General features: G+C 43.8%; 1 protein-coding gene across 6 annotated transcripts in view; it reads right to left on the minus strand.

Annotated features, from left to right (window-relative positions):
* GAK (cyclin G associated kinase) overlaps positions 1-23,961 on the minus strand; it is a 609,434-nt gene that overhangs the window by 569,995 nt on the left and 15,478 nt on the right. For 4 of the 6 annotated variants that reach the window (XM_073684854.1, XM_073684827.1, XM_073684837.1 and 1 more), the window contains 4 exons: positions 21,050-21,111; positions 19,807-19,866; positions 13,076-13,190; positions 12,782-12,924 (listed from right to left, as the gene is read on the minus strand). The exons of 1 other annotated variant lie outside the window; for it this stretch is intronic. In XM_073684854.1, coding sequence (XP_073540955.1) covers positions 12,782-12,924; positions 13,076-13,190; positions 19,807-19,866; positions 21,050-21,111 — 380 coding nt within the window. The remainder of the gene's footprint in view (positions 1-12,781; positions 12,925-13,075; positions 13,191-19,806; positions 19,867-21,049; positions 21,112-23,961) is intronic. One more of the 6 variants, XM_073684861.1, reaches the window with a different exon arrangement.

The raw sequence follows: 23,961 nt of genomic DNA on the forward strand, positions 1-23,961 counted from the left end.
GGTCTACATCGGGGGGGATTACTGAGGCCCTCACTCCAGCAACTCCGATCTAGTGGTGTCAGTGCTGAACGGTCTACATCGGGGGGGATTACTGAGGCCCTCACTCCAGCAACTCCGATCTAGTGGTGTCAGTGCTGAACGGTCTACATTGGGGGGGGATTACTGAGGCCCTCACTCTAGCAACTCCGGTGTCAGTGCTGAACGGTCTACATCGGGGGGGATTACTGAGGCCCTCACTCCAGCAACTCTGATCTAGTGGTGTCAGTGCTGAACGGTCTACATCGGAGGGGATTACTGAGGCCCTCACTCCAGCAACTCCGATCTAGTGGTGTCAGTGCTGAACGGTCTACATCGGGGGGGATTACTGAGGCCCTCACTCCAGCAACTCCGATCTAGTGGTGTCAGTGCTGAACGGTCTACATCGGGGGGGATTACTGAGGCCCTCACTCCAGCAACTCCGATCTAGTGGTGTCAGTGCTGAACGGTCTACATCGGGGGGGATTACTGAGGCCCTCACTCCAGCAACTCCGATCTAGTGGTGTCAGTGCTGAACGGTCTACATTGGGGGGGGATTACTGAGGCCCTCACTCCAGCAACTCCGGTGTCAGTGCTGAACGGTCTACATCGGGGGGGATTACTGAGGCCCTCACTCCAGCAACTCCGATCTAGTGGTGTCAGTGCTGAACGGTCTACATTGGGGGGGATTACTGAGGCCCTCACTCCAGCAACTCCGGTGTCAGTGCTGAACGGTCTACATCGGCGGGGATTACTGAGGCCCTCACTCCAGCAACTCCGATGTCAGTGCTGAACGGTCTACATCGGCGGGGATTACTGAGGCCCTCACTCCAGCAACTCCGATCTAGTGGTGTCAGTGCTGAACGGTCTACATCGGGGGGGATTACTGAGGCCCTCACTCCAGCAACTCCGCTCTAGTGGTGTCAGTGCTGAACGGTCTACATCGGGGGGGGATTACTGAAGCCCTCACTCCAGCAACTCCGATCTAGTGGTGTCAGTGCTGAACGGTCTACATTGGGGGGGGATTACTGAGGCCCTCACTCCAGCAACCTTGCTGGGAGCAGTATTCAAATACATGGGCCATGACTGAATGACAGAATCACACCCCTATGACTGAATACGAGCAGGTAGGACAAAGTGTATATAATGTTATAAAATCATTATACTACCACCAATTTTAATGAAAAAAGCTTATTAGTGATGCACATCCAATCACTAACAACGCTATGGGGGCAGTGTACATAGCAACAAGGACGTGACAGGTTCCCTTTAAAATCAAGTGTTTAACCCCTTTACCCCACAAGCCACAAATTTTACAATTCTGACCAGTGACACATTGAGGTAATTACTCTGAAACGCTTCAATAGATTCTACTGATTCGGAGACTGTTTGTGACATATTGTAACTCATTATAGTTGTAGTTTCTTTAATATGACTTGCGTTTATTTGTGGAGAAAAAAATAAATAAAAAAAAATTTAAAAAAAATCGGAAATTTGGCTAAAATGTAGAATATTTTGCAATTTACAAACTTTGATTTTTATGCCCTTAAATCAGAGAGATATGTCACACAAAATACCTAATAAATAACATTTCCCACATCTACTTTACATCAGCACAATTTTAGAAAAAAAAGTTTTTTTCTGGAAGTTTGTTGGGTTAAAAAATAACCTGCGATTTCTTATTTTTACAACAAAAAACTACAAAACAGTAGGTTTTTTTTTGTTGTTTTTTTTTTTTTTTTTAGGGACCTACAGTACAGACCAAAAGTTTGGACACACCTTCTCATTTAAAGATTTTTCTGTATTTTCATGACTATGAAAATTGTACATTCACACTGAAGGCATCAAAACTATGAATTAACACATGTGGAATTATATACTTAACAAAAAAGTGTGAAACAACTGAAAGTATGTCTTATATTCTAGGTTCTTCAAAGTAGCCACCTTTTGCTTTGATGACTGCTTTGCACACTCTTGGCATTCTCTTGATGAGCTTCAAGAGGTAGTCACCGGAAATGGTTTTCCAACAATATTGAAGGAGTTCCCAGAGATGCTTAGCACTTGTTGGCCCTTTTGCCTTCACTCTGCGGTCCAGCTCACCCCAAACCATCTCGATTGGGTTCAGGTCTGGTGACTGTGGAGGCCAGGTCATCTGGCGTAGCACCCCATCACTCTCCTCCTTGGTCATATAGTCCTTACACATCCTGGAGGTGTGTTTGGGGTCATTGTCCTGTTGAAAAATAAATGATGGTCCAACTAAACGCAAACTGGATGTTATAGCATGCCGCTGCAAGATGCTGTGGTAGCCATGCTGGTTCAGTATGCCTTCAATTTTGAATAAATCAACAGTGTCACCAGCAAAGCACCTCCACACCATCCCAACTCCTCCTCCATGCTTCACGGTGGGAACCAGGCATGTAGAGTCCATCCGTTCACCTTTTCTGCTTCGCACAAAGAAATGGTGGTTGGAACCAAAGATCTCAAATTTGGACTCATCAGACCAAAGCACAGATTTCCACTGGTCTAATGTCCATTCCTTGTGTTCTTTAGCCCAAACAAGTCTCTTCTGCTTGTTGCCTGTCCTTAGCAGTGGTTTCCTAGCAGCTATTTTACCATGAAGGCCTGCTGCACAAAGTCTCCTCTTAACAGTTGTTATAGAGATGTGTCTGCTGCTAGAACTCTGTGTGGCATTGACCTGGTCTCTAATCTGAGCTGTTGTTAACCTGCGATTTCTGAGGCTGGTGACTCGGATAAACTTATCCTCAGAAGCAGAGGTGACTCTTGGTCTTCCTTTCCTGAGGCGGTCCTCATGTGAGCCAGTTTGTTTGTAGCGCTTGATGGTTTTTGCAACTGCACTTGGGGACACTTTCAAAGTTTGCCCAATTTTTCGGACTGACTGTAAAGTCATGATGGCCACTCGTTTTTCTTTACTTAGAATGTGTATTATGGCAAGAAAAAAGCAGCCAACAGTCTATTCAGTAGGACTATCAGCTGTGTATCCACCAGACTTCTGCACAACACAACTGATGGTCCCAATCCCATTTATTAGGCAAGAAATCCAACTTATTAAACCTGACAGGGCACACCTGTGAAGTGAAAACCATTTCCGGTGACTACCTCTTGAAGCTCATCAAGAGAATGCCAAGAGTGTGCAAAGCAGTCATCAAAGCAAAAGGTGGCTACTTTGAAGAACCTAGAATATAAGACATATTTTCAGTTGTTTCACACTTTTTTGTTAAGTATATAATTCCACATGTGTTAATTCATAGTTTTGATGCCTTCAGTGTGAATGTACAATTCTCATAGTCATGAAAATACAGAAAAATCTTTAAATGAGAAGGTGTGTCCAAACTTTTGGTCTGTACTGTATATGACAAAAAAATTCTCAAACATGACACCCTTTTAAACCCTGCACCCCTCAAGGTGCTCAGAACCACATTCAAGAAGTTTAGCAACCCTTCAGTTGCTTCACAGGAAATAATGGAATGTGGAAAGAAAAAATAGACATTTAACTTTTTTCACAATAATTTTACTTTAGACCCAATTTATTTTTTTTTTTATTTTCATAAGGGTAAAAGGAGAAAATGGACCTCACTTGCAATGTGCAATTTCTCCCGAGTACGCCAATGCCCCATATGTGGGAGAAAATCACTGTTTGGGTGCACTGCACTGCTCGGAAGGGAAAGAGCACCATTTGACTTTCTGAACACAAAATTGGCAGGAATCAAGAATGGACACCATGTCGCGTTTGGAGAGCCCCTGATTACCCTTAAAAGAGAAAAACCCCACAAGTAACCCCATTTTGGAACTGATCAGTGGTTACTGGTATGTAAATTTTATAATGTAGTGGCATACGCATAATGTGTAGAGTGCATGAGGTTGGGATACACAAGTTGTGTTGTGGACGTCAGGTTTGCATACATGAGGTTTTTAAGTCAGGTTTGTCGGGGCAAGTGTCGCATTGCTACGTGGTGTCCTTGCGTATCCCCCTTCTGCAACACACTCAGTACCTCTTATGCAACCTTCCTTTCTTTGTGGTTTAAGAGATTTCTCCGGGAAAATGTTGACCTGATACGATACAACTAGCTTCAGTTCAGGAACTACTGGGGCCCGCTCCTTCCTCACTTCCACAGCTTAGGGCCTTGATCACTACCTCCTGAAGGTACGACGTACCAGTCTGGACTGCACATCATGGTCGCATGAAAGCATTGTACATTGCTATCTGTACAATGTGCACGGCTAGCTTCTAATACCACACCTTGGCCTCTCTCATGGCACTGTACAGCTGGAGAACTTGATCAGAGAGATTAACTCCCCCACCCCCGCCCCCCTTGTTCATGTTGTACCCCAGTACACAGTGGGGGTGCTGCCATCACCATGCATAGTGGTCAAGAAAAGGACACCCCTCTAGTCCTTGTACTTGACCACCAGCATGTCGCTACATTGGGATCTGCCTCACTCTTTCTGAGCATCTGCCCAATTAGAGTCCTAAGGAGGCCTCTCGGATTTTTGCAGACAGTACCACAGGCTGCAGTAGCTCGTGCAGATAGAGCCTTTAAGAGTGGGATGCTGGTATAAAAGTTATATACATAGAGATGATATCCTTGATCCAGAAATGGGTGCTCAAAATCCCACAAAATTTTACCACTCACTGCCAGGAAAGGGGAACATTCAGGGGTTTCAATCCGGGTGTACTTCCCTTCATAAAGTCTGAACCTGTGGTCCCTTGCACAGCTTGTAGAGTTTAATTCTGGACCTAGTCCTTTTACTGGGTAGGTATTATCGGAATTTGAGCCTCCCCTTGAAATGTATTGGGGACTCATACGTCAGCAAACGTGTTACTGAAGAGATCAATGACTGGCCGAACTTTGAAAAGTCGGTCAAAGATGGTGTCATCTCTGGGACGACATTGTGCATTATCATAGTAATGAAAAATTTTTTGGATTGCCTCAAATCGTTTCTGGGTCATACCCATGCGGAACACTGGAGTGTTAAAAAAAACCTTAACACTCCAATACTGCCATCAACTGATCTATATTATTTCTGTTGATTCTTTTTTCACATAAAATCAACATAACATCACATAAAAAATAAATAAATAAAAAAAAAACCACAACTGGAGGCAGATCACTGAAGAGTGTCAGTAAACCGCACTCGACGGCTGTAGGACGCATGCACAGATGTGGTGCAAGAAGGGGATAAAAGACGAGTCACTTACCGGTAACGGGATTTCTCGGAACCCATGACGGCACCACGGAGAGAGGGGATCCGCCCTTCAAGGACAGGAAACCTACAGATAAAAAGGGCGGTGCCTCTCCCCGCTTCAGTTGTTTACAGAGCATGAGAGGACCACCAGGTTAGTAACAAAAAATTTTACAATTTAAGACCTCGTCAGACACACCACGTGGCTACAATTGGACCAAACCCACAATGGATGTATGAGCACTACATGATGCCTCCCACCTTTAAGGGTGAAAACGTACAAGGTTTATATTATTAGCTTGCAAAACTAAGGAAGCGCTCTCATTGTTACCCGCCTCCAATCGGCATTCCACCGAGCCAGCTGAGCACCAGCCAGGAATACTGCTACCCTCAGTCTCAAAAAAAAAAGAGGCTATGATATTTTTCCCCCTGAATTCGGTAAGCTTGCCATGCATAGTTTACAGTCGCTGAACCTGATTTTGTCAGACAAACTTAGTTGTGGAACCAGTACCCTTACGAAGAGGGACTATGAGGCAAACCCTATAAAAGCACTACAAGGCAGAGGGGCACCCTGAAGCACTGAGACACTATGAGGTCCCATTAGGTACTAAAAGGCACTGTGAAGTGCTATGAGGTACTAACAGGCGCTATACGGCACTATGAATACATCATAAGGCACTATGATATGCTATGAGTCACTATGGTATGTTATGCTATGAAGAGCCATAAGGTGCTAAGAGGCACTACGCCATGAGGCACTATAAGACGCTACACTATAATGTGCCTAGAGCCACTATAATGTGCCGTGAGGCACTATAATGTGCCATGAGGCATTATGCCATGTGCCACGAGGCACTATTAGGTGACATGAAGCGCTGTGCCAAGAGGCGCCGCGCTATGATGTGCCAAGAGGCGCCGCGCTATGATGTGCCAAGAGGCACCACGCTATGATGTGCCAAGAGGCACCACGCTATGATGTGCCAAGAGGCACCACACTATGATGTGCCAGGAGGCACCACGCTATGATGTGCCAGGAGGCACCACGCTATGACGCGCCATCTACCCCTTAGATTTTTATTTAAAAGAGCAATCCCTGTGAACGAAGGATAAACCTTTCCTTTGTGTGGTAAATCTCAATTGTCAGACTAGCCCCACCCAAAGGAGCCAACTGATGAGATGCAGCTGGACAGCAGACATTCACGGACCATGTGCTGTATTAACACCACTATGGATGGAGTAAACAGACTGGAGGACAACAGTAAGAACCTCAGTGTTAGGTTAACATTTACAGAGCAGATTGAGGCTCAATTTTGTGGTAAATTCTGAAGGCTAATCATGAGGCTCTGTGCAGCCCCGACATGTGCTAACTTTAGCCTAGAGGTCTAAGGTCCAGCAACTTTTTAAAGCACGACCCTTAGCCCAGATGGGTTCTTACAGAGCGCACCTACACCCACTTTTGAGTTTTGCGCTAACATCCTTCAGCCTTTCCTAGTAACCATAACAAGGAAAGGGCCCCATAACAAAGTAAACATTCACGAAGATCACTCACCACCAGCTGTACGGAATCGGAGGCTGGAACGAGTCACAGGCCTGTTCCTCACCCTCCGTCCATGCCTGAGTAATACTGGGGTGGTCCCAGGCAGGGGCGCCTTTAATAGTGCGCCGATCAAAGCTGGAGTTGCTACCCCAGGCAGGGGCGCAGCTCAACAGGTGCTCCTATTGATGTGCAGAGCTGGAACTGCTGATCCCAGACGGCGCAGTTCCACAGAAGCTTCTCCACTGATGCACGGAGCTGGAGCTGCCGACCCCAGACAGGGGTGCAGGTCCACAGCTGCTCTCTCACTGACGTGCAGAGCTGGATCTGCCGCCCCAAACATCAGGAGAGTTCATAGCTCTAAGGTGAGGTCGTGATCCACTCCTCTCTGGACCTCCCTTCGCACACCCTAAAGGCCCACTGACCTTAGCAGTGGCGCCTCAGGACACCGCACCAGCCGAGGCAGGGGACTCCCGCTGCCTGGATCGGACTGACCGGCCCTGGCATCCCACGACGTCCACCTCTGTCTTCTGGCACCCCGCAGGTATGACGGACTGTAGCGCAGTTCCACGGCAGCCTCTTCCAGAGAAACGGCCACCAAGGACACCGATGCGGGGAGCGCCCCCCCCCCCGGCCAGGGCACCGCTGTGTCCTCCTGTTAGGCCTTTCCGGCGCGCGTTTGAACTTCCCGCTCCCATAGGGACCTGCGGCCGCGTCACTTCCGGGCGCCTCCCGCGTCACTTCCGGCGCGCGCGAGGGGGGGGGGGCGTCAGCGCGCGCGCACCCGCCCAAACGCCGAATCGCTATCCGGCAACGCGCTGCACAAGGTCCAGGCCCTGGACCCCGGGCTCAGGCCTCACTCCTAACCCGAGCCCCGGACCCCTATACTTACCGCCTGGGCCCGACGCCACAGGAGACAGCGGCTTGCTTCGCGTCTCCCTGCCACCCTGGAGGCCTGCTGACCCCAGCTGTGGCGCTTCAAGACACCGCACCAGCCGAGGCAGGGAACCCCCGCTGCCTGAGCCGGACTGGTCGGGCCTGGTAAGTAAAGTCTTCTTTCTTCGTTCTTCAGGATTTCATCCGTAGGTCCCTGTCAAGGACAGGAAACCAACTGATGCGGGAGAGAGGCACCGCCCTTTTTATCTGTAGGTTTCCTGTCCTTGAAGGGCGGATCCCCTCTCTCCGTGGTGCCATCATGGGGGAAGGAGAAAAATAAAAAAAAGTCCTTGCCAAAAACAAGCATGGGTGCTAATCAGTGGTGTGAGTCTGATCAGCGGCTCGCCGACTGAAAACACCAATTCAAGCAATGAGTCAATGGGCTGTTTGCTGACATTTTGATTACATTTCTGTTTTATCTGTTGCGGAGCTCTATATAACCCAGCCCCCATCACCAATTGACAGCTGTGTATACATATAACTACATGGCAACAGGTTTACGAGTCCTCAAGTAATAATCTCCTGCTGATAAAACTGTGACGACATGAAAAAGGATATCGCTGGAATCAGGATCTCTGCCCCCATATTATGCTGCTCTCAGATTAGGCGGCAAATCTGGTCAAAGATTCCCTTTAAGATTTTCCTGTTGCAGTGGTAAAATTATTAGTTATTTATACTAAACTAATAATTAGAACATGTTTTGTTTATGGAAAATCCTCATCATCCTGTCTGTTGGGTTCCTCAAGGATAGGTTTGGGAAAAATAGTTAAAATAAGATGCAAGATGAAAATAGAGCTATATGGCAAGAGAATATTAATACCCAGCTTTAATATTATGTGTATTCATTAAGTCAAACTTCATGTACTAGAAAAAATGAAACTTACTTCGTTAATCTATATCTATGTATTGGTGTAGTTACATGTACAGTACAGACCAAAAGTTTGGACACACCTTCTCATTTAAAGATTTTTCTGTATTTTCATGACTATGAAAATTGTACATTCACACTGAAGGCATCAAAACTATGAATTAACACATGTGGAATTATATACTTAACAAAAAAGTGTGAAACAACTGAAAATATGTCTTATATTCTAGGTTCTTCAAAGTAGCCACCTTTTGCTTTGATGACTGCTTTGCACACTCTTGGCATTCTCTTGATGAGCTTCAAGAGGTAGTCACCGGAAATGGTCTTCCAACAATCTTGAAGGAGTTCCCAGAGATGCTTAGCACTTCTTGGCCCTTTTGCCTTCACTCTGCGGTCCAGCTCACCCCAAACCATCTCGATTGGGTTCAGGTCTGGTGACTGTGGAGGCCAGGTCATCTGGCGTAGCACCCCATCACTCTCCTCCTTGGTCATATAGTCCTTACACATCCTGGAGGTGTGTTTGGGGTCATTGTCCTGTTGAAAAATAAATGATGGTCCAACTAAACGCAAACCGGATGGAATAGCATGCCGCTGCAAGATGCTGTGGTAGCCATGCTGGTTCAGTATGCCTTCAATTTTGAATAAATCCCCAACAGTGTCACCAGCAAAGCACCCCCACACCATCACACCTCCTCCTCCATGCTTCATGGTGGGAACCAGGCATGTAGAGTCCATCTGTTCACCTTTTCTGCGTCGCACAAAGACACGGTGATTGGAAACAAAGATCTCAAATTTGGACTCATCAGACCAAAGCACAGATTTCCACTGGTCTAATGTCCATTCCTTGTGTTCTTTAGCTCAAACAAGTCTCTTCTGCTTGTTGCCTGTCCTTAGCAGTGGTTTCCTAGCAGCTATTTTACCATGAAGGCCTGCTGCACAAAGTCGCCTCTTAACAGTTGTTGTAGAGATGTGTCTGCTGCTAGAAATCTGTGTGGCATTGACCTGGTCTCTAATCTGAGCTGCTGTTAACCTGCGATTTCTGAGGCTGGTGACTCGGATAAACTTATCCTCAGAAGCAGAGGTGACTCTTGGTCTTCCTTTCCTGGGGCGGTCCTCATGTGAGCCAGTTTCTTTGTAGCGCGTGATGGTTTTTGCAACTGCACTTGGGGTCACTTTCAAAGTTTTCCCAATTTTTCGGACTGACTGACCTTCATTTCTTAAAGTAATGATGGCCACTCATTTTTCTTTACTTAGCTGCTTTTTTCTTGCCATAATACAAATTCTAACAGTCTATTCAGTAGGACTATCAGCTGTGTATCCACCAGACTTCTGCACAACTGATGGTCCCAACCCCATTTATAAGGCAAGAAATCCCACTTATTAAACCTGACAGGGCACACCTGTGAAGTGAAAACCATTTCCGATGACTACCTCTTGAAGCTCATCAAGAGAATGCCAAGAGTGTGCAAAGCAGTCATCAAAGCAAAAGGTGGCTACTTTGAAGAACCTAGAATATAAGACATATTTTCAGTTGTTTCACACATTTTTGTTAAGTATATAATTCCACATGTGTTAATTCATAGTTTTGATGCTTTCAGCGTGAATGTACAATTTTCATAGTCATGAAAATACAGAAAAATCTTTAAATGAGAAGGTGCGTCCAAACTTTTGGTCTGTACTGTACATTTTTGACAGAGTGGTAGATAGCCATGCAAGTGACTTTCTCATATACAGTGCCAGTGTCCTGATTAAGAATTGACAGTCCCCATCTATCATGCTGTGGTCACTCTTGACTATGGCACCCAGACAGCTGTCAAAGGTTTCATGGATTATGGTCATTAGAAAGCCAAGCACTTGATTCAAGGGGTTTTCCCACGAACAAAGTTAATTTTAATCAATAGATCTTTGAATAATAATAATATCCACAATTTAATGTTTTTAAAAATAACATTCCTGTGCTGAGATAATGTTATAAATGTGCCCCTGCTGTGTACTGTGTAATGGCTGTGTCTGACCGTACAGGGACATGGTCTGATCATACCACAGCTCCTGGGCAGGAGAAGAAGCAAAAGAGTATACAGACATTACAGCAGGGAATTGCAGCTGATTGATTCTTTGGGGTAAGACATTAACAGGCAGTGAAAGGTTCAGCCTCACAATAATAACTGTGATCCCAAGCTGCAATGACTGTATACTCTCTCTTTGGTGTCAGCAGAGCCTCTGGATGTGGTTTACTACTTCCCTCTATAATCCAGAGTGAAAAGCTGTAGTCTGCAGGTACTCAGGCATTGTTCATCTCAACTATAAAATTTATTAAAAATAGTTTTTTTTTTATATTTTTTGAAAAGTATCATATTGACTGAAGGCTTGCTTTCAAAAACATATACCGTATGTACTCGCATATAAGCCGACTTTTTTAGCATATTTTTTATGTTGAAAAAGACCCCTTCAGCTTATACTCTAGTATATACTTACATACAGTCTGTGGAAGGTGGTGGGGGAATTGTGGCGGCAGAGAGATGCACAAGCAGAAGCAGGCTGCTGCAGCTACCATGTGCTTGCTGTTAAAGAAAATTAATATTCACTCTTATCCATGTACAGGGGGAGTGGAAAAAAGTGAATATTCATTCTCTTTAGTAGCGGGCACACAGGATCACTGAGCAGCAGCAGGAAGCCGGTGGATGCGACTGACAGTGTGCGCTATTATAGAAAATGAATAGTCACTCCTCTCCACGCCCATAGTCCCAGCATGGAAAGGAGTGAATATCCCCGCAGATCACCTCAGCGTTGGAGGGCGCATGGCATTGACGTCATGCGCTGCTCAGATGCTGAGATCAGCTGCTGACAGAACAGGGCGTAGCGCTGGAGCAGAGGGAAGGAAGGTGAGTATAAGTGTTTATTTTTTTTATGTGTGCAGTGATAGGGGGCCCATGCATACCAGGACTGGGGGATGAGGAGTGCCATGCATACCAGGATTGGGGGATGGGTGGGGCCATGCATGCCAGGATCGGGGGATGGGGGGAGACATGCATACCAGAATTGGGGGATGGGGGGAGACATGCATACCAGAATTGGGGGATGGGGGGGGCATGCATACCAGAATTGGGGGATGGGGGGGGGCATGCATACCAGGATTGGGGGATGGGGGGGGGCATGCATACCAGGATTGGGGGATGGGGGGTGCCATGCATACCAGGACTGGGGGATGAGGTGCTGCATTTCCCACCTACAGCTTAAACTCGAGTATATACGGTAACTATTAATCTGTGTGTGCGTGTGCATGTGATCAGGAAGGAAAAAAAAACAGTTTTTAAATTCCAAAGAACAGATTCAGGCTGCCTGATGCCATTTTCAAACCTGCATTGCAGCTGGTTTCTGGTGAAAAGCATAGATTTGTATGCAGAGCAATTTTTCCCATGAAAGTAACAGGCTCTATTGTATGTCAAAGTCTTTAGGTCACCTTCGAGGTTTGCAGCGTGATGGATGCAGCACAGAGTTGGGACTTTATTTTATCACAATGCACACAATCAGATATATGGCAAGCAGTTGAAAAAAAAAACTCTCAGCTGAGTCCTGCTGCCTGTACCACAGTCTGCATGAATGTTAATGAAGCCATATACACATTACACCGAAACACTGAGGAGTTACAAAAGGTATTATGTTTCAGATGACTTGTTGGGGGCATGTTCCCAGTGGCTTCACTTTGTCAAACTCTACGAGAGTGACAGGTCTCTCTCCATATACACACACACACTTATAGGGAGAAACCTGTCAGTCACTGGGAGTGGGGTGAGGAGAAGCTGCCGCGGACCTGTTATAAACTAAAAATTTATGCACATATAGAACTAAACAAAAATACTGTGAGCACATTATCGTATAGGATTAAAATGAGCAAAGGAAAAGTAAATAAATGACATAACTTTTCTTCTGTTTTACCTCCCTTTTATTTTCTGTGCATCTGCTATGGAGTAAAAAACAAAGCTGTAAAATTCCTTTGGTAACGGTTTCTACAGAGTAGGATGAGACAGAGGTGTCTGTTCCACAACTACCTGCAGCTACATCAATACAGAACAGACCATGCATTAAATATTCTAGGCAAACTGTGGAGGTTTCCAAAGATTCTGCTATGGGGAAATAAAGCAACAAAAAATGATTTCAAATATTATAATGCCCAGCACAATAACTCAAGGAACACATCCCCAAAAAATTATCTGATTTGCATTTACCTTGAGATCTCTGTGAATTATAGGAGGTTTCTGCTTATGCATATGCTGGACTGCTCGAGAAGTTTGGAAGAAAATCTTCAATATAGTGTCGCATGACAAAGGGCCTTTACTTTCAGCTTTAATTAGGAATTCTACAAGCTGACCTAAACAAAGTAATTAAAAAAGGCAATGGTGAACCAAAGAGCAAAATTCTCAGCAGCAGCAGAACGCCAACACTGCTGAATCAGAGCTCAGTGTATAGTCACTCTACTGTATAATAAATTAAGAAAAAACTGTTCATATTATTGTTCTCACCTTTACACAATTCGGTAAGAAGCAGGAATTCCCCTTGGCCTGTATCAGATTCCTCTTTTCCTATAGATGCAGCCGAGCAGAACTGGACGATGTTTGGGTGGCCAGATAACTTTTTCTATGTGCAATCTCTTAAGGAAATAGGTAGTAAAACTCATTTTCAAAGTATTGAAGACGTTAAGAGACCACTCCAGCGTGTCCCTCACAGATACCAATTCTAATTAATAATGTGTGTGTAAAGTGTACGCATTACCACATTTACTGGTCACTATCTTCTGCCGTTTCCAGCTCTGCCCCACTCATCTGCTGCATCATGTGACTGCTTTTATGACCTGCTAGATCACACAGCGTCTTCTATGATGACATGAGATCACTTTCTCAAATCTTAATTCTATGAAATTCAAAAAAGAGGCTCTAAGTGCCTTTCCTAATGTAGGTTATAACAGTCTTCAGTGTGAGCCAGCAAGTCCGTTACAAACACATAATGCAGGAGGACACAGCAGCAAAGGAAATGGGAGAGATTGCAACCAATAAGTATTTCAATGCATTCGTTTCACACAGATTACCAATAGATAACATAAGGGGAAATAAAAATAAAAAAGTGTAATTACTATACTTTAAAAAAAAAAAAAAAAAAGACAATATTTTACTAGCATGAAATAAAGGGAAGGAATAATCTAATCAGCTTATCCCATCTGTCTGTCCGTCCGTCCAGGAAATCCCACGTCGCTGATTGGTCCGGCCGCGGCCAATCAGTGAGGCGGGATTTCTGAACAAGATGGCGGCCGTTAGCGGCTCATCTGCCGCACGGAGGTCAGCGGCAATGCAGCCGGGAGATGACCGACGCTGCTCGCAGCAGAAGTACCCTGACCGGAGGCCTAGGCGGCGCCGCTCCCCGGTCCTCCCTTCACATTTGCCGTCGGGAGATCAGCGGTCCTAGCCGCTAATCTCCCGACGTTAGCCGCATGGAGGTCAGCGGTGATGCAGCTCGCAGCGGAATTACCCGCACAGGCAGCGCCGCTCCCCGGTCCTCACTAACACGGTTCACTGATTGGTCGCGGCCGCCGTATTTGAAACACGCAGGCCACCGTCGGGAGATCAGCGGCGACGCAGCCGGGAGATGACCAGTGCCAGCCGGTCATCTTCCGGCTGCTCGCAGCAGAATTACCCCGACCGGCAGCCTCGTTCCCCGGTCCTCCATACATATTCTAGAATACCCGATGCATTAGAATGGGGCCACCATCTAGTAATCTATATCAATCTTTCAAAAAATAAAAAACCACTAAAGAAAAATAACACTCTGTAAACCTATTTCAAATAAATCACCACATTAACCAGTAAAGGGTTATTCTTTCATCGTCGGTGAGTGTTGATGGATAGTGATTGTGAAAAGAAGCCCTTTCACAATTTACTGTTTATTACAATTTTTAGCTGTATTTGAGATATGCACTTTACTTTTATTTACAGCCCATTACCTAGGTCAGGGTTCCCCAACTCCAGTCCTCAAGGCCCACCAACAGGTCATGTTTTCAGGATTTCCTTAGTATTACACAGGTGATAATTGCATCACCTGCACAGGCAATAATTCCATCACCTGTGCAATACTAAGGAAATCCTGAAAACATGACCTGTTGGTGGGCCTTGAGGACTGGAGTTGGGGAACCCTGACCTAGGTGACAGACCACCACTGCTGTGTAGCAGCGGTGGCCAAACGTGCAGTACTTTTCTTTCGAGATTGCCGTGAAGATGGCCAATATTGCTGGAGAGCATGGTCATCTCCTTATCCCAGCCAGCTTCAGAGCAGTGCTTTTAAGCTAGAAAGCAGTGGTGGTCAGTATTCTAGGCAGCAAGCTGTAAAACAAAAACACAAATTAGTATCTCCAGAAATGTTAATGAACAATAAATTGCAAAATACTTCTTTTTACAAGCAGTACCTAACAAAACCCTTCTATAAAGATGGGAACAACCCTTTAACTGTGCAAGTGTAAATTAGAGTACCTCCAGATTGCAGGTGATTTCCAGTAAATCGGGCAGTTACAATGGGGGGAAAAAAGGTATTTAGTCAGTATTTTAAGTTCTCCCACTTAAAAAGATTATAGAGACTTGTAATTAAGATCATAGGTAGACCTCAACTATGAGAGACAAAATGAGAAAATAAATCTTGAAAATCACATGGTCTGATTTGGAAAGACATTTTTTAAAAATTTTGGTGGAAAATAATTATTTGGTCAATTACAAACAAGCAAGATTTCTGGCTCTCACAGACCTGTAACTTCTTCTTTTAGAGTCTCCTCTGTCCTCCACTCATTACCTGTAGTACTGGCACCTGTTTGAACTTGTTATCAGTATAAAAGACACCTGTCCACAACCTCAAACAGTCACACTCCAAACTCCACTATGGTGAAGACCAAAGAGCTGTCAAAGGACACCAGAAACAAAATTGTAGCCCTGCACCAGGCTGGGAAGACTGAATCTGCAATAGGCAAGCAGCTTGGTGTGAAGTAATCAACTGTGGGAGCAATAATTAGAAAATGGAAGACATACAAGACCACTGAATCTCTCTCAATCTGGGGCTCCACACAAGATCTCACCCCATGGGGTCAAAATGATCTCAAGAACAGTGAGCAAAAATCCCAGAACCACATGGGGGGACCTAGTGAATTACCTGCAGAGAGCAACGTTACACAGGTTACCATCAGTAACACACTACGCCGGCAGGGACTCAGATCCTGCAGTGCCAGACGCGTCTTCCTGCTTAAGCTCTTACATGTCTGGGCCTGTCTTAAGTTTGCTAGAGAGCATTTGGATGATTCAGAAGAGTATTGGGAGAATGTCATATGGTCAGATGAAACCAAAGTAGAATTGTTTGGTAGAAACATAACTCGTCGTGTTTGGAGGAGAAAGAATGCAGAGTTGCATCCAAAGAACGCCATACCTACTGTGAAGCATGGGGGTGGCAACATCATGCTTTGGGGCTGTTTCTCTGCTAAGGGGCCAGGACGACTGATCCGTGTACATGAAAGAATAAATGGGGCCATGTATCGTGAGATTTTGAGTGCAAACCTCCTTCCATCAGCAAGGGCATTGAAGATGAAACGTGGATGGGTCTTTCAGCATGACAATGATCCTAAGCACACCACCAGGGCAACGAAGGAGTGGCTTCGTAAGAAGCATTTCAAGGTCCTGGAGTGGCCAAGACAGTCTCCAGTTCTAAACTCTATAGAAAACTACTGTCAGACAGGTAGTGGATAAGTACATAATTACTACAGTGCATTAACAATGCGATCAAAGGATCACAGGTCAAAATACCCCCATATGGGACTAGTAACCAATGTAAGAAAAAAAATAAAGATTTTTTTTAAGTGTTACAAAAAAAATGTAAACATTAAAATCTAACTCAGTTTCAATACTAAGAAAATATATCTGCATAAAATTTAAATAAAAGACACTGCAAAAAGTCGCATATATAGGGTTTCTTTTCAGAGAAACACTAACAATAAACCTACTACTTTCCTATTCTACCTTAGTGTATCAAGATTAGTGATCCTCACCAATCCACTTCATCATACCTCCAGGGAAGTTTTAATGAATAGGACATATGTTTTTCTTTTTTCTGCTGTCAAATACTGGGGAGCATCTTATAAAAAAAGTGTGTCCTGTAGTCCAAAAAAATATCATTTACCAATGCAGGTCACAGATCTTATGAAACCTGTATTTAAGTTCACAGTATGTACCAACACAAGGAGCATGGTCAAGCTATCTCTACGGCTTCACCCTGTTAGGATTTACATTTACATTTGATGTAAATGTATTTCAGGTAAATTCACACACATAAATAGGCTCGAAAGGTAAAAGGACACAAAATGTCAGTTCATGCAGTCGATCTCCTGCTCTATATCACCTCCCCAAGAGTCTCTATCCCAGTGGTCCTAGAGGAATTTAAATATTTCTCACTGTTGTCTAATTTTAAAGAAAATATCTCTTAATCAGAGGTTCTTAACGTCAGAAAAGATGGGTTGGAGGCTTTACGTCCCAGCTCAATTTTCCCTTTCAAAGGGAGAAATGACCATATCAAATGTTTGGGAATTATTATCCCAGCTGCCAACTCAGATGTACTCCCTTAACTTCCTGCCCTTAATCTGTACTATTGAAAGGGACTTAGGGAAGTGGTCGGAGATCTCCGTTTCCTGGTTTGGTAGGTTTAACATTTTGAAGATGAATATCTTTCCAAGGATTCTTTATTTGTTCCAAACTGTCCCTCCTAATTCCCGAGGTAATTTTTACACAAACGTAAAACACGCTCATCCAAGTTCATTTGGAGTACTTCGAGACCTAGGCTTTCCTATTCGGTGCCAACATGCTCTAGAACTAGGGGCAGCGGATTTTTGGGCATATCACAAAGCCTACCTACTCAATTGTATTCTAAATGTAATTATAAAGCCATGCAACAGAATTTGGCCTGAACTAGGAGTCACTGAATTTGGTTCCTATAGTTAGACTTCTCTGGAGAGATCGTCTTTTCCGATTCACAGTCTCGTCTTTGTCCCCTCTACTTCACACCCTATTATCTAATTGGGACAAGATATTACACAAATATACTATCTCCTCAGTACCAGGTCCGATGTCTCGGCTCTTTTACAGTCTCTTATTTTACTACCTGTGTATTTAAGGGTTAACTACATTGCACTTAAATCCTAAGGTGTAGCTATAATCACAAGGGGTTAATTAAGGGTGAGAGGTCATAATTAAGGGTTTATAAGGGGCAGCTGGTTGGGGCATCCAGTCCTTTGGAAGTGCATTGAGCTGTAGGTTGGATTGCTGCTAAAGGGGAAAAAAAAAAAAAAAAAAAAAACTCTTTAAATCTTCTTCCTTAGCGAGTGTGAACGAGCTGAGTGAGACCGGAGTGTAAGTGCAAACGGAAGTAAGTGTATGACTTGTGATTCAGTGACTTTGGGTTCAGGGAGTTCGGAAGGGAGGAACTTGGACTGTATTGCTGTCTGTATTTTAATAGTTCTTTACATTTCTTTTTCTTAACATTTCTGTCTAGTGCAATCCCCATTAGGAAATGAGCTCCATTATTGACAATGCTATCCAGTGTACATCTTGCCACATGTATGCAATCCGTTAACAGCCGGTCGTGGACGCATACTGCTTTGCGAGATGTGTGCACGTTGTGCGTTTGGAAGCCCAGATACTGGATCTAAATGAGCAGCTGGCAACACGGAGATCTATTGACAATATGGAAAGAAGTCTGCTTATCACTGGGGTAGATGTGGAGGAGGATGGTAGTATGGAGCTGCAGAACAGTGAGGCAGCTAGCTGGGTGACAGTTAGAAGGTGGGATAGAGGGAAGAGTGCCAGGGAGGTTAGTCCTGATCTGGCACACCCCAATAAGTTTGCAAAGTTAGCAGATGAGGGGTGTGTCAGTACAGGGGTAGAACTGCTGCAGCAAGACATGTCACAAAGACAGGGATCGTAATAGAGTGGCTGCCTAACTGGCGCTCAAGTCCAGCACATCTTGATCGGGTTGACAGATTACTGGGAGGGGCTGGCGAGGACCCAACGGTCATGGTGCACATTGGCACAAATAAAGTTAGAGGTAAGTGGAAGGTCCTTAAAGATGATTTCAGGGAACTAGGCTGCAAGCTTAAACCAAGGACCTCCAAGGTGGTATTCTCTGAAATACTGCCTGTACCATGTGCCACGCCAGAGAGGCAACGGGAGATTAGGGAGATAAATAAGTGGCTCAGAAATTTGTGTAGGAAGGAGGGGTTTGGGTTCCTGGAGAACTGGGCCGACTTCTCAGTTGGCTACAGGTTCTACGCTAGGGACAGGCTGCACCTCAATGGGGAAGGTGCAGCTATGCTGGGGGAGAAAATGGCTAAAAGGTTGAAGGAGTGTTTAAACTAGGGACTGGGGGGGGGGGGGGGGTTATTCGTTTTATAAGTGGGAAAGATAAGTGCAGATAGTGACCTGGGCACAAATAAAGAAATTGGGGGTGGGGTTAGAACAGTGAATACAGTAAGAAGGAATAGAGGTACAGAGATACATAAAATCCATGTACACTAATGCCAGAAGCCTCACCAACAAAATGGAGGAATTAGAATTATTGATTTTGTTGAAAAATAATTGACATGTTGGAGATATCTGAGACATGGCTGGACGAGAGCCATGACTGGGCAGTTTATTTACAGGGCTATAGTCTGTACCGCTTTTTCTCTTAACAAGACTCGGTGTAGTCATTCTTTCACCCCTATCTGGATTTAATATCCTTTGATTTTTTTTTTTTTTTTTAACAATTGTATGATTGCTTAGGGGTTAGTAGGGATAAAGAGGGAAAGCAGACGTTGAGCGGGGGCACCAAACCGTACCGCTAGGGTGTTAAACTGATAACCTCCCACTGTCAGGTAGGCCATCAGGAAAATTTACGGCCAGCCTGCCTGAACTTTATATCCTATACCCAACCCCATCCCCGCTACCTCACTATATTGGCACCTGTTTTTAATGGGCTGTGTCTTTTGGTATACTAACAAACATTTTTAGCTATATCTATTACAAGTTAATTTTTAAGGGGGTTTTTGTTTTGGTCTCTCCTGGTTTGTAAATTGATTATACCTTACCTTTGTTATTTTGCCTTTTTGGCATGTGGTTCTTTCTTAAGTTATCGCCTAGACAAGATATGTTACATATTTGTAAATGTGAACAAAGTATACAAGGGCGTAGTAAAAGGATACCATGAAACAAATCTCCTGAATAATTGCTTTATTCTTTTCTTCTTCATTGGCTAGCAATCTCTACAAATAAAATACAATCAATATTACTGTGTGCTAAACATGGAAGTTACTTGCTAAATAAAAATGTCCAGGCTTGTAATCTATTTCAAAATAACCTGTACATGTGTCAAAAAAAAAAAAAAACATTTACTCACTTTTGGTAGTCCCAAGAGTTCTAGTCTTTGCTAAAGAGGCACTTCCTGACATATGCATGCAGCAGCCAAACATGGACTCTGCCCCTACATCAAGATACTCTTAGATGGGGTAGCAAATACTTGCTGACAAATTACCATTAAAGCTGTCGCATCACCAGATTTCACAACATATACTGAATATATTATTCAATATATCTCCTAAACCTACTTCCTTTGAACATCCTTGTAAGATTGGCTGTATAATCTTTATTAAAAGTTCTCATTGTTGCCGTCATAGCCTGAATGATAGTTCTTCAGTGTCTCTCCTCCCTGCTGACATCTCACACTGCTCAGTCAAGCTACACCTGTCAGTCAGTGTGTGTGGAAATTAAATACAGCTGGGTTAATAAAATGCTCATCATAATATTAGTCTTAGAATTTTATTTAAAGCGCACCTGTCAGCAGGATTGTGCTCAGTAACCTACATACACTATCAGGTGGGCGCCATTACACTGATTAATATGATACCTTGGTTGATGAAATCTGTCCTGTGGTTATTGAATAATCTTTATTTCAATTCAGAGACAATGATACGCTCATGCTTCTGAGCGGCCTCTATCTGGTGCTCTGCTTACATATTCATCTGTATGATCTTATGACAGCTCACTGTGCCTTCACTGACCTGCCTCCTATTTTACATAATGCATCTAGTAGTGCTGGGCTAGGTAAAATAGGAGGCAGGTCAGTGAACGATCAGTTACCTGTCATAAGAGCATACAGATGGATATTTAAGCACAGCACCAGATAGAGGCCCTCCCAGAAGCACGAGCATATCATCATCTCCAAACTGAAAGTATAGATTACACAAGAACCACAGGACAGATTTCATCAACCAAGGTATCATTTTAATCAATGTAATGGCGCCCACCTGACAGTGTATGTAGTTTACTGAGCACAATCCTGCTGACATGTGCGCTTTAATAACGTATGCAGTTTCTATTGTGAAATCTGATGACAAACCCATTTAAAAAAGATTATGTATTTAAAAGAATAAAAAAAATTTTTTTTACCTTCAAAGCATAGTCTTTCGCAGAGCCTAGATCTTGAGCTTCATAGACAAACGCAAATCCACCTTGCAATACATAGGACAAAATCAACCATAAAAACTTAAACAAAAACATATAATACACAGCCTTGAACGAGTATACATATCCTATGAACTTTTACACATTTTCAAGTTAAATTCACAAAAAGAATTGTATTTTACTAGGATTTTAAGTGACATGCCAACGCAAAGTAGCAAATATTTGTGAAGTGTAAATGAAGTAACACCTGTTTTTCTACATATTTAAAAAAATATACATCTGAAAAATGTAAAGTACATTTCTATTCTCCAGGAGTCACATAAGGAGTATCTGAGTACACCTGTGTGTAATTTATTCTCCATACAACTATAGCTGTTCTGTTAAGGCCTCAGAGGTTGGAGAACATAAGAGATCAAACAGCATCAAGAAAACCACGGAACACACAATGCAGGTCAGGGATAAAGTTGTGGAGAAGAGTAAAGCAGAGTTAGGCTATAAAAAATAGCTCAAGCTTTGAACGCCAAATCTATTAACCCCTTTAGAGCCCAAGACTTGCTAATACGTATCTGAGCCCTGGGACTTAAGAGCCTGATAAGTATTCGTATGTCTTTGCGATCGCATACGCACACAGGCTGTGAGGGCGCGATCGCCGCCGGGTGTCAGCTGATTGTCACAGATGACAACCGGTACTATGTGCAGTGAGCGGTCCCGCACAGCTCCAGGCACATTAACACCCGCAATGCTGCGATCGAAGTCGATCGCAGCATTGCGGTGGCAAGGGGAGGTGATCGGGATACTCACCTCTCCTGCAAGCATCCAGAGATGTCTGCCGCAGCTTCCCGGATGTCGTCATGACAACATCAGGGTCACCAAACAGCAGGAAGATATTTTGGTCATGCGCAGTGCAAGACCAAAGTATCTTCTGCATCAGCAACGCTGACAGCCTGTATAGCACAGGAATGGTGCACCATCCCTATGCTATACAAGCAATCAGAATAAAAAAAAGTGAAAGTCCCATAGTGGGACGAAGAATAAGGCTGAGTTCACACAATGCGTTTTTAATGCGTTTCCGCGGCGTTTTTGCAGTTGCGGAAACGCATTAAAAACGCATGGTAGAAGGGCAGCAATGTTCCCCAATTGAAATCCGCATGTGCTGTGCCCATGATGCGGATTTTTCCGCAGCGTAAACGCTGCGCTCAAAAATCCGCAGTATGTCAATTAATTTTGCGGAAACGCTGCTCTTTTGCCGCCATTGACTTGCATTAGACCGCATGGAATCCGCATCACTGTATATGTTGATGCGCATTCCGTGCGGTCTTATGTGCGGATGGTACCCGGGTCTAGAGGAGAGGACTCTCATCCAGACCCAGGTACCATTAAAATAAAATAAAATTATATATATATATCTCCCGCAGCAGCGCTCCTGCTTGGTTCCCGGCACTCGGGGTTGAATGAAGAAAGACCTTCGCTGACGTCAGAGTCACGTGACGCTGACGTCGGCAGGTCCTAAAGTCTTCACTGCCGGCAGCCGGGACCGAGCGAAGCAGGACACCGGGGGCCATCAGAGGGTAAAGTATATATATATTTTTTGGCATTCACACACTATATAAATCCATGCCGGTTGGATGGATTTATATAGTGTGAAGTTGACAAGCACTTTCCAAGTGATGCTAAAATCGCTTGGGAAGCGCTTGTCAACCCGCATGCGGAAATGAAAGTGAAGAACGCTCCACATCCGCCTGTCCCTGGCAGGAAACCGCATGTACAATCCGCATGTACAATCCGCATGCGTTTTTTCCTGCCAGGGAGATGCAGAAATGCTCAGGAAAAAATCCTGAGCATTTCTGCATCGTGTGCACATACCCTAAGAGTAAAAAAAAAAAAAGTTTAAAAATGAAAAGAAAAAAATAAATAATCCACCAAAAATAAAAATATAATGTATTCATCAATAAACATTATGAAAAAAAAACAAAAAAAACAATAAACGTACACATATTTGGTATTGCCGCGTCCAGAACAACCTGACCTATAAAACTGTCCCACTAGTTAGACCCTTCAGTGAACACGGTTAAAAAAAAAAAAGTAGCAAAAAACAAACAATGCTTTATCATCATACCGCCAAACAAAAAAAGAATAACACGCGATCAAAAAGACGAATATAAATAAAAATGGTACCGCTGAAAACGTCATCTCGTCCCGCAAAAAACAAGCCGCCATACAGCTCCATCAGCCGAAAAATAAAAAAGTTAAAGCTCTAAAAAAATAAAGCGATGCAAAAAAATAATTTTTTCTATAAAATAGTTTTTATTGTGTAGAAGAGCCAAAACATAGAAAAACGATATAAATGTGGTACCGTTGTAAACGTACTGACCCGAAGAATAAAGCTGCCCAATTTTACCACACACGGAAGAGAATAAAAAAAATAAAAAAAACAATTCCTGAATCGTTGGTTTTTGTTTTTTCTGCCTCCCAAAAATCGGAATAGAAAGTGATCAAAAAATGGCACCAATAAAAACGTCAACTTGTCCCGCAAAAAACAAGCTGTCACATGACGGCCAAAATATGAAAAAATTATAGGTCTCAAAATATGGCGATGCAAAAACTAGATTTTACAAAAAAATGCGTCTTCTAGTGTGTGACAGCTGTCAATCATAAAAACCCCATATGATTCTGGTATCGCTGTAATCACACCGACCCGAAGAATAAAGTAATCTCATCACTTATACCACACGAGGAACGGCGTAAAAAATAAACTCTAGGGTTAGGGTTTTTTTCAAAAGAAAAAAATAACTAAAAAATGATGACGATATGGCGACTAGTGTTGAGCGCAAGTGTTCGCTACTTAATTTTGCCTCGGGTGCTCAGGTATGCACTGAGTATCGCGGCTGCTCAAATGA

Source organism: Phyllobates terribilis, unplaced genomic scaffold (genome assembly GCF_046119375.1).
Source record: "Phyllobates terribilis strain yellow unplaced genomic scaffold, ASM4611937v1 Scaffold_1__5_contigs__length_1240528914, whole genome shotgun sequence".
In the NCBI taxonomy this organism is placed as follows: Eukaryota; Metazoa; Chordata; class Amphibia; order Anura; family Dendrobatidae; genus Phyllobates; species Phyllobates terribilis.